Source organism: Podarcis liolepis, assembly GCF_965112155.1.
Source record: "Podarcis liolepis genome assembly, chromosome: 3".
NCBI classification, from domain to species: domain Eukaryota; kingdom Metazoa; phylum Chordata; class Lepidosauria; order Squamata; family Lacertidae; genus Podarcis; species Podarcis liolepis.
The window spans coordinates 70437460-70447447 of record NC_139557.1 but is presented as its reverse complement, the minus strand read 5'-3'; the positions used below and the strand labels follow the sequence as shown (position 1 = coordinate 70447447).

At 43.9% G+C, this 9988-nt stretch overlaps 1 protein-coding gene across 4 annotated transcripts in view; it reads right to left on the bottom strand.

The window, feature by feature from the left end:
• SNX9 (sorting nexin 9) overlaps positions 1–9988 on the bottom strand; it is a 46892-nt gene that overhangs the window by 4013 nt on the left and 32891 nt on the right. For all 4 annotated transcript variants that reach the window (XM_083496494.1, XM_083496496.1, XM_083496495.1 and 1 more), the window contains 5 exons: positions 6883–6960; positions 5302–5378; positions 4085–4174; positions 1001–1115; positions 250–341 (listed from right to left, as the gene is read on the bottom strand). In XM_083496494.1, coding sequence (XP_083352620.1) covers positions 250–341; positions 1001–1115; positions 4085–4174; positions 5302–5378; positions 6883–6960 — 452 coding nt within the window. The remainder of the gene's footprint in view (positions 1–249; positions 342–1000; positions 1116–4084; positions 4175–5301; positions 5379–6882; positions 6961–9988) is intronic.

Here is a 9988-nt window from a genome sequence, read left to right as displayed (position 1 = left end):
ACTTCATAAACCTGTATTTTAAAAATAAATTTGTTCACCACATGAAGTGTTTCTGTACTAACCATAGTTCAAGTCAACAATTTCAAGCACACGATGAGCATTTGAGAACAAATGCACTTGAAACAGTCCATGGAAGATTGTTGTTTTTTTACAATCAAGTGGTTTGTATATTTTTTATGAAGAAATATGAAATTTTGGAAGAATAAGCATGTGCAGACAGAGAGAGTTCAAAGACACATTGCAACTTACTGTTTCATAGAACTGTGCCTGTTGCTCCAGATACAAGCGCATCACACTATTGTAATCATAAATTCGGTTACTGTGGAAGTGATTCATTTCAGCTGTAAAATCAAAACCAGAGCACATATTGAAGTCTGACTCCAAAAAGGAATAAATTTTACTCATTTAGGAATCCAAGCAAAATGCCAGATTTGCACTTTATGGCAGTGGATGGGTAGGAAACCATTTTCTGTTGAAGGCATGGCAGCAGCAGCAGCAGCAACAACAGACAACAACAATTTTATTATTTATACCCCACCCAACTGGTAGAGCCAATGAAAGGCAGATTTGAGACTGAAGTATTTTGTCTTAACTAATCAAAAATAAAGACTGACTATCTCACCCAATGTCACCTCAGATTACACTCCCCAATCATATGCAGGTCAACCCAGAAGCCTGGCTTATGTTGTTTGACACTGCTGTTCTTACATAAGCATACAGAAGACTTCATTTAATACAGTAGACAAATACTGCTACAGTTCCAGAAAGCAAGTGAAAGGGATTCCTTTCTGACTACACACACAGAGAGACGGAGGGGACACCAATTAATTCAGACAGGTGGAGAAAGCCTCCTCGCTCCCTGCACCCCAAACCATATAAACATCACGTATTTGTAACGTGACTAAAATTATTCTTAAAATTCCCTTTCACCAATCCCCTTCTATCCCCATTCCCAATTAACAGGGGAAACCATGTCATTTAAATGCAAAGTACATTTTACCTTGTAGTGCATATGACATTGTGCTTACACGCTTCAGCATGTTTTGTTTATCCTGTGGGGTGATTTTGCTGGTAGCAACTAATTTATCACTTTCCTTCACTTTTTCTATTGCTCCCTGTTAAGAGAAAACATCACATAAAGCATCAACGGAAAAGCATCTCAAATTAAATTAATTAGTTTCATTTGCCTGTGTTGTATCTGCATTCTATTTCCTAAGACTCCCTCCCCTCCCTCAAAAATTTACAAAGCCTGGAAGAAGGAGTGTTGTATGCTAGGATCAACCACCACATACTTAATCTTCCTCCAATTCACACAATCATGGGGCATGCTATGGGAACTATAAAACCAAGCTGCAATGTACACTAGTTTTGTGCTGCTATTTATGCATGCAGAACTGCAATCCTCTGCACAGCAAGCAGCGCTGTTGCAAAACTGGCTTGGGAAAGGCAGTGGGCAGTAGTTTCAGGTCATCATCAGATGACTATGAATCTGCCATCAGTAGTTTCAAAATTAAGTTGAAATTTAAGCTACTAAAATACATTAAAGCATAGCCACGAAAGATGCTTAGCCATTTTCATGTATCCTGGAGGGGGCAGTCACAAAGGGTAAACACAGCTACAACACTGTTAACACCTAACTTGTCGTAATCAGCCTGACTTTGAATAAAATGCCTGGGTTTTGTGGGGCAGATAATAAACCAAAATTAGAGGTTGTCTATGTGGATATTTAATATCTTAAGGCTAGATTCAACTAAGGACTTGTGCTAGCTCAAAAGCATTTTCTCAGCTTGCCAACCTCTCAACTGGCTCTTTGGGTGGTCAGGAAAACCCCTAGAACAGCATATGCAGGTGGAGGAGATTGTTCCATCTGGCAATGTGATATGCTTGCACTGATGGAACAATTTCCATAATGTTATGCTGAATTGCTCCCCAATAGTTTCTTCCACAGAAAAGTGCTCCTGAAAGTCCTCTCAAAATAGAGACTGAAGCTCTCAGTTTCCATCACACTTTATAAACCCCAGAGACTATTTGGGGTTTCCTCAAGTGTGAGAACTATACAGTGCACACATACTCTATGCAGGCTTTCTAATCTTGGTCTTCACAGGAAGCTGCCTTGTTATGAGTCGGACCACTGGACCATCTAGCTCAGTAGTGTGGAAACTCAGTGGCAGTGGTTCCCCAGTATTTCAGAAGATAATCTTTCTCAGCCACACCTGGGGACTGAAGCTGAGCCATTTTGCCTGCAAGGCAGATGCTCTGCCACTGAGCTATACCCCTTCTCCAAATACCCTAGGACAGGGGTCTGCAACCTTTAAGACAAAAAGAGCCACTTGGACCTGTTTCCGAAGAAAAAAACACATGGGAGCCGCAAAACAAGCCAAATGTAAATAACCACACATTCTTCCCCTTCCCCCATTCTCTCTCTTTTCCCTGAGTCTATTTCAGATAGCAAAGAGGGGTATGGTACCTCTCATATCCATTTTTTGCAAAGCACCATGTGCATAGAGGGCATTATACAAATTAATACATAGAAAAGTGTCTGTCCCTCCCTGCAGTTCAATTCCCTCTCTTTTTACTAACAGCACATATCCATTCCTTCTGCTGGTGCAACTTTCTCATAATTTCTACATAGCAGCATTTATAAACCAGTGCCAGTGAAACTGGGTGAAAGGAAGGTGAGAGGGAAGAGATATGAATATTTATGTGTGTATATGTATACATACATACACCTACACAATTACAGGTTTGAAGTCAACTTAAAATAAAAAGAGCTGGTAAGCAAAGGAATCTGTGGGGCTTTCCATGGGATCCGGGGACATGTCAGCTAATACTCTTCCCTATCTTCTTCATTTGCTTGTCTCTGCAGCAAATCTCGAGGGGGAAGGAAGAAGGGCAGGAATTGCATAGGCACGAGAGAACGGGGAAATCCCGCATGCAGGATTTTGGTGCCTAACAGCCCCCTCCCTCTGCAATTGCTCTCGTGCTCCCCGCCTCTCTCTGAGGCCGAGACGCTGCATCACGGCACCTGCTGGCTACCTCTGGATCCCCTCCTTGTCACCGACGTAATTCACCCCTTCCTCCCTGACAGGGAGGGCGGGCCCATTTTGTGGTTCACCTCAGGTGCTCTCCCTCAACTCGGTGGCTACTCAGAAGCAAGGCACGGAAAAGGATCCCAAAGCACCACCGCCACCCCTAACACACACACACAAACTCCGCCCCGCCATTTCCCTCGAGCGCGCGCGCTCTCTCCCTCCCTCGCCTCAGGTGCCTCGCGTGTGGGGCTGAGGAGAGCGTGGCCTGGGAGAGCGTTCCCCCTCGCCGCCCGTCCTACCCCGGGGGAAGCTATGAGCCATGAAGCCGCCTGGCAGAACTTCCCTCCGGCGGCAGAAGCAGCAGCAGCAGCAGCCCTTCTCCGGCCGCCGCCGCCACCTCCTCCTCCATCCCAGCAGCTGCCTCCTCTCTAGCTCCGCTGCCGCCGCCGCCTTGCTTTGCCCGGCTCGGCTGCCCAGCTCCATCCCCCTCCTCTTTCTGGCGCTTCTGCTTTTCTGCTCAGGATCCCCGCGGCAAAGGTGTAAAAGAGCCGCATGCGGCTCCGGAGCCGCGGGTTGCCGACCCCTGCCCTAGGACAAGAACCCCCAACCTTTCTTGGTCTGCAGGCACATCTGGAAATCCAAGAACCTGCTGTGGGAAACACAAAATACCCATTTCCCAGTAGAAAAACTGGTGGTGCTCAGGACTGCTCCGCCCCTGCAAAAAAAGCTCCCTGCAGACAAAACACATACACCCAAACCAAAAAAAGCAAACATCAAAAGCCAAACCTTCAAGGTGTAAAGCAATTCCCCAAACAATGCAGAAAAGGGCAGGCAGAACACCCCTTCACCCTAAAAACAAGCAGGAAAAATACTTCCATCCACTTCAGCAACCAATCAAATACAAAAACCAACTAAAATACACACATTCCAAAACTTAGCAGGTAGTAGCAAGACCCCTTTTCCTTTCCTGAAGAGACCGAGAGTCTGCATAACTTACACTATGATAAGCAGCACCCACCTCTTTAAACGTCATGGTGAAAAAGGCTCCTTACCTTGTGAGCACCTATGATATCTGGGAAGCAACCAAGAAATCCTTTGTATTCATGATTGGTTTCCATTAGAAAATGAAGATCCTGCTTTGGCTGATAAAGAGGGGGGAAATCCAGTTATTGACTCCATAACAATAGGTCATACAAACTCCACATCTAAACTGAAAATCAGAAGACTACCAATGGGGAGGGGACCATGAAATTTTGAGTGCTGAAAAATGGCAGCTCATCCTCAAATTGCAAATGGATACATGTAAGAAATTGTTACTTTAAAAAAAGATAGCAAATTCAAATATAAAATCAGTGAACATAAGTCACTGTATTTTACCCAATCTTTGTACAAATAGGCTTTAATACAACAGGGGGTATAAGATTTCAGGGGGGTTTTGTGCCGATAGCCCTTTAGAAAGAGGCACATATCCTGCAAATGTGTGTTGGTGTGGCTGAATCTAGCCCCTGCCCCCTGCACTTTATAGAGCTAGCAGGTTAGGAGTTGCATGCCCAGCTCCCAGTTACACACAAAGAGGTTACACACAGAGAGGTTAGGCTGGCCTCAACTAGAGCCAGGGCTTTCTCGGCTGTGGCTCCAATCTGGTGGAACGCTCTGTCACAGGAGACTAGGGCCCTGCAGGACCTGACATCTTTCCGCAGGGCCTGCAAGACAGAGCTGTTCCACCAGGCCTTTGATCAGGGCGCAGCCTGACCCCCTCCTCTGGCAATCTGCACAGAATGTTGCTTAATGGTTGCCATTAATTTGATTTTAATTAATTTTATAATGAATGTTTTTAGAATGTTGGATTATTTTGATTGTTGTTAGCCGCCCTGAGCCCAGCTTTGGCTGGGGAGGGCGGGATATAAATAAAAAATTATTATTATTATTTACTGATACAGAAGCAGGCTTCTGCATACCATGACTATGGTGGTAGATTTTATTTCATAACATTTATATACTGCTTGATTGTAAGGGGGGGGGAACCTCAAAGTGTTTTTTAATCACCAACTCTTGCTAAATTCTTAGCACCTTTATAATCACTCAAAGTATGCTATGCATTCCTAGGGAGACAGCCATCCAATGAGCTTTGCCCACTTGTACAAAATGACCTCTTGTTTCTCTTCTCCCCAACCTGCTTCAGAAGAAGGTGGCTCACCATGTAAGCAAACACCTGCTCCATTTGGACTCACCCATGGACTTCCCCCCAAAATGTAGTAGTATGACATACCTGTTCTGCTACAAGACTGGCAATTTCTTCATATGTTTTTCCTGCTTCTGTTATTGCTTCATGGAGGTCAGACTCTCCTAAAAACAAATGCGACACAGAGGTTTTCAAGTACGTCAAAATGAGTCACTGAAACAAACAAAAATGGGACATGTAGAAACATCTACATTTTAAAGTGTTTGTTGGTACATGCAGTGATTTCTATAGTAGAAGGTTTAATACTTCAATACTTAATATAAAAATCTTACTTAAGACGTACTTCAAATGTGAAGAATAAACCAATCCATGAGGAAAAATAAACTGCCTTTAATTATACCAGTAATTATAAATTTGAAACTAGAAAACTATCAGGACTAAGATGACAAAATTAAATGATAGCATCTTTATATTTTTCATATCCTTCCCTAGCCACACATGTTCAAATGTTTCTGCTGAACACATCAACACAAGGCTGGGGTTTAGTTTGGCACATTAAGTTTTGGGGCAAAACAGCAGGGATTTCATGTAGTCTAATTCACCTATTCTTTGTTTACTGTTGCAAAGAAATGCTGTAAACGTGTTTATGTTTGGAATGAAAACATGTTCTGTGACCGCTGCAACAGAGTTCAAAGCCTGCAGAGCTGATACTGGAGAGAGGAGATACAGTGGTGCCTCGCAAGACGAAAAGAATTCGTTCCGCGAGTCTTTTCGTCTTACGATGTTTTTCGTCTTGCGAAGCACGGTCCGCCACAACTGCGCCTCTTCAAGCGGCTTTTAAAAAAAAGCGCTAGACGTTTTTGTCTTGCGAAGCAAGCCCATAGGGAAATTCGTCTAGCGAAGCAACGCAAAAACGGAAAACCCTTTCGTCTAGCGAGTTTTTCGTCTTGCGAGGCATTCGTCTTGCGGGGCACCACTGTAGCTGCTTTAATATTTAATTATAAAGGGCCTGGATCAGGTAATTTTAGTCTGATTGCTCTGGGTCACAACAATTAACTGGATGTTCCAGACAGTTGGGAGTTAGCTATCAGTTAAGGAAAGGCTGTTGAGGAGTTGGATGAGAAGCAAACAGCTGAGGCAGGTGTGTGGAAAAGGCCTGAGTATCAATACACAATGTGTGGCTAATACATGTCTGGCTAAAAAATCAGAAGGGAGCCAGTGATTGAGTTGGTCTGAGAGGCTGTCCTGTGTAAAAGTCTTACTGGAAGGGAGGTTACAACAGTAAACCACAATATTTTGATCTTTTAAGAAATCACTATCAATATAACTCTCCAAACAGAGATTATATTAATAAATCATATTTCTAGTATTGATGCCTTTGCTTAAAACAAATATTTAACCCCAATATCTAATCCTTATAAATTGGAGCATGACAGGGAAGGACTCATAAGCATCTTGGTAGCCATTAAGAGAACAGTGTGCGGGACTAGGTCTTTCGCCTGATCCAGCAGGGCTCTTTTCATATGTTCAGCTTACCTGATATTTGAAGGAAGTTTAGTCCAGTAAAAACCCAAAATATTTATTCTGAGCTCATCCAATTAATGCAGCCCAAATACTAGAAACAGGTGAAGTTGCTTTGAAAGACAAAACAGAGCTAGAATGAAATACCTTGATAACCACTACTATGGAAAACCACTGCTAAACCCTGTAAAGCTTTTCCTATTTTCTGGTATTCCTTGGGCAATGCTGAAAAGGAAAAAAAAAGGATTTAACGTTAAGATATAATCTGGTAAAGACAGAAAAATGCAATGAGCTTGTTTAAAAGCAGTGCTAGTGTTTAGTGGCTATGCAGGGTTACGTAGATGAGCTTCAATGAGCCCAAGTGAAGTACAGTACGGATCTCATACAACTCCCCTCCCCATCCTCCCACCAGGGGCAGAGCAAAGGGGGGCAGGGCGCCAAGGGTGCCATCTTTGAGGGGGTGACAAGAAGGCACCCCGTGGGGGGCTTGCCCTGCCACCACCTCCCATGCAGCAAAGAGGAGGACTTCTGCTGAGATTACTTTGTTTCAAAGAAGCTTGACTTAGCATTATGCATGTATCAGAGATCCTGATTTACTGGCAATAGTTTGTTAAACCAGTCAGCTTTATTTGAAGCTGGCTTGTTTATGAAACCATTTGTTTACTTTAATCCATCATTCCTGGGGGGCCACCAGGTGGCGCATTGGAAGATGGCCAACAATAACATCTCTCCGACCCATGCGAGCTAATCAAGAGGCTGCTATGGGAAGTATGCAGTCTTCCTAACCCCCCCCCAAGGAGATGGGGGGCTGCCTTGCCAGCGGTGTCCACAATGCACCCCCGGATTCGAGAGAAGGGGGTGCCGGACACTTGGCACGAGCCCTCGATGCGGTCGGCTCTTCCTGACGCCTGTTCCAATTAGCGCGTGCTGGTTCACTTTAGCTCGGAATTATAATTGGAAACATACGATTGGAATGAAGCTAAAGCACATACACAAAGCAACGTTCGAGAGATAAGACTGCTGATTAATGGATCTCTGTGACCAGAGTGACGGATGGATAAGTAAATCAACTGATGAACCACCATTAAGAGTACTGGTATGTTTGGAATAAAGGGGGGGGGGTGGAGGAAAAAACTTTCCTTTTCTTTGCATTATGTGATATAAATAACCCTCCACCCCAGAAAGAAACAAGATCGTTGTGTTTTACTAACCACAAGCAGGAATTCAAGAACTGTGTGGAGTGGACTATAGTTAAAGAGATGATTGGTAAACAACGAGAACGGAAGAAAATTTTATGACGCAGCATAAAATGGCGTCTCGCTAAGACAGGCTTGCCTGAGAAAGAAAGACAGGGGGAGGAGAATCAGGACCATTGGAATGAGAATGTTGGTTGGAATGTGCTTATCCTGACAGAGCCCTTCTGCTATACTTGGCAAGCCTGAGAAAATTAAAGGACAGACCGAAGATTAATTTTTTATGGAAGCGTGGAATGGCGGCTGTCCCTGAACGATATGATCTTTGGAGAGTACAAAACCCACACAGAGGATGCCTGTCTCTAATCCGCTTGTGGAGATTATCAGAGATCGCAAAGAAAGGAATATATGATAACAACATGAAGATGAAGAAAGTAATAAAGGACTATCTGGATTGAACTGGATAGAACTGTTTAATTAAAGCAGCAATATAAGTGATGTTTGGACTCGTTCGGAGCTTGATGTATGGGTACCCCCAATAAAATTTAAAATTTGGCTGTATAATTTGGAACTAATGTGATTTGGATAATGTGATGTGATTGTCCTGTTAATAAAAATTATTTTTTTAAAAAATCCATCATTCCTGGCACAAACAAGAGGAGACAAGGGGAAGGGTGAGTGCATAAGCTCAGTGCTTCACTTGGGCTTGCTGAGATTCATGCATGTAGCATTATGCAGGAGCCAACTCAGCAAATAACTGACTACAAAACACTACCTAAATCAGAGGTGGGCAATCTTATCAGAGGATGGGCTGGTCGACGCTCCATCCGTCAGAGGATGGGCTGGAGTGTGTGCGCCTGTGCCCTTCTTCCAGGTCGGAGGAGCGCCCGTGCGCAGACGCCATTTCTGGCGTTCCTCCGACCTGGAAGTGCGCCAGAATTGGCGTGTGTGCATGTACACGGGTGCTTCTCCATCCCACATGCGTGTGCACATGCTATTTCCGGCGCACATCCGGGTTGGAGCACCACCCATACGCATGCACACAGGCACCATCAACCCGGAAGTCAGTCCCCGTTCTGTGCCGGTAAGAGCAGGGGGCGGCAGGAGTCACCATGGGCCGGTTAGACAAGCCTTGTCGGCCACTACTGGCCCATGGACCTTAGGTTGCCAACCCCTGACCTAAATAAACACCAGTATGGCAGGCAGCCAAAGTTCTTTCTGATAGTCCTTGTATTCTCCACCTCTCTCCTCACATTTACAGTGGTACCTTGGGTTAAGAACTTAGTTTGTTCTGGAGGTCCGTTCTTAACCTGAAACTGTTCTTAGCCCGAGGTACCACTTTAGCTAATGGGGCCTCCCGCTGCCGCGCAATTTCTGTTCTCATCCTGAAGCAAAGTTCTTAACCCGAGGTACTATTTCTGGGTTAGCAGAGTCTGTGTCCTGAAGCGTCTGTAACCAGAGGTACCACTGTATTTCACATCCACTGGCTTGATTACTAGTACTTGCACTACCCTCTTGGTGCCATTAGTTCATTTACTTTGATCCGTGGGTATACAAGTGCTTCAGCTGCTTGGCCCAAGCTTGCAGTGTCCCCTGTGACCTCAAGATCTAATGGGAAAATCATTTCTGAATTCCAAGGTCTATGGGGCTATATTAAACAGTTCTGTAATGTATTTACTTTTCAAATGGCAGCTTGGTGCAGGTCAGTTAAGTAGTCTGAGTCTTTCACACAGAAAATGCTTTTCTAGAGAACTTGTGCTTTTTAAAAAACATACTACAAATGGCTAATGAATCATGTATGCAAACTGTCACACTACACAACCAAACCAGTAATATGAACAATAGTTCATTTCCAAATTCATTCAAAAGGTGGATGTTGGAAAACTGGCATTAATCCAGCTATACCAAGTTGGATGACTCTGTTTATTCTGCTGTGATCTTTTCTGGCAAGCTCGTTTATGCTTTCAAAACACCAAGATCTAAAACATTTACTAGCTTTGAAAATTCATTTTGTTCGCCAAGTATTCTGTAAATAAAGTTGCCTACAGTAGATAAACACA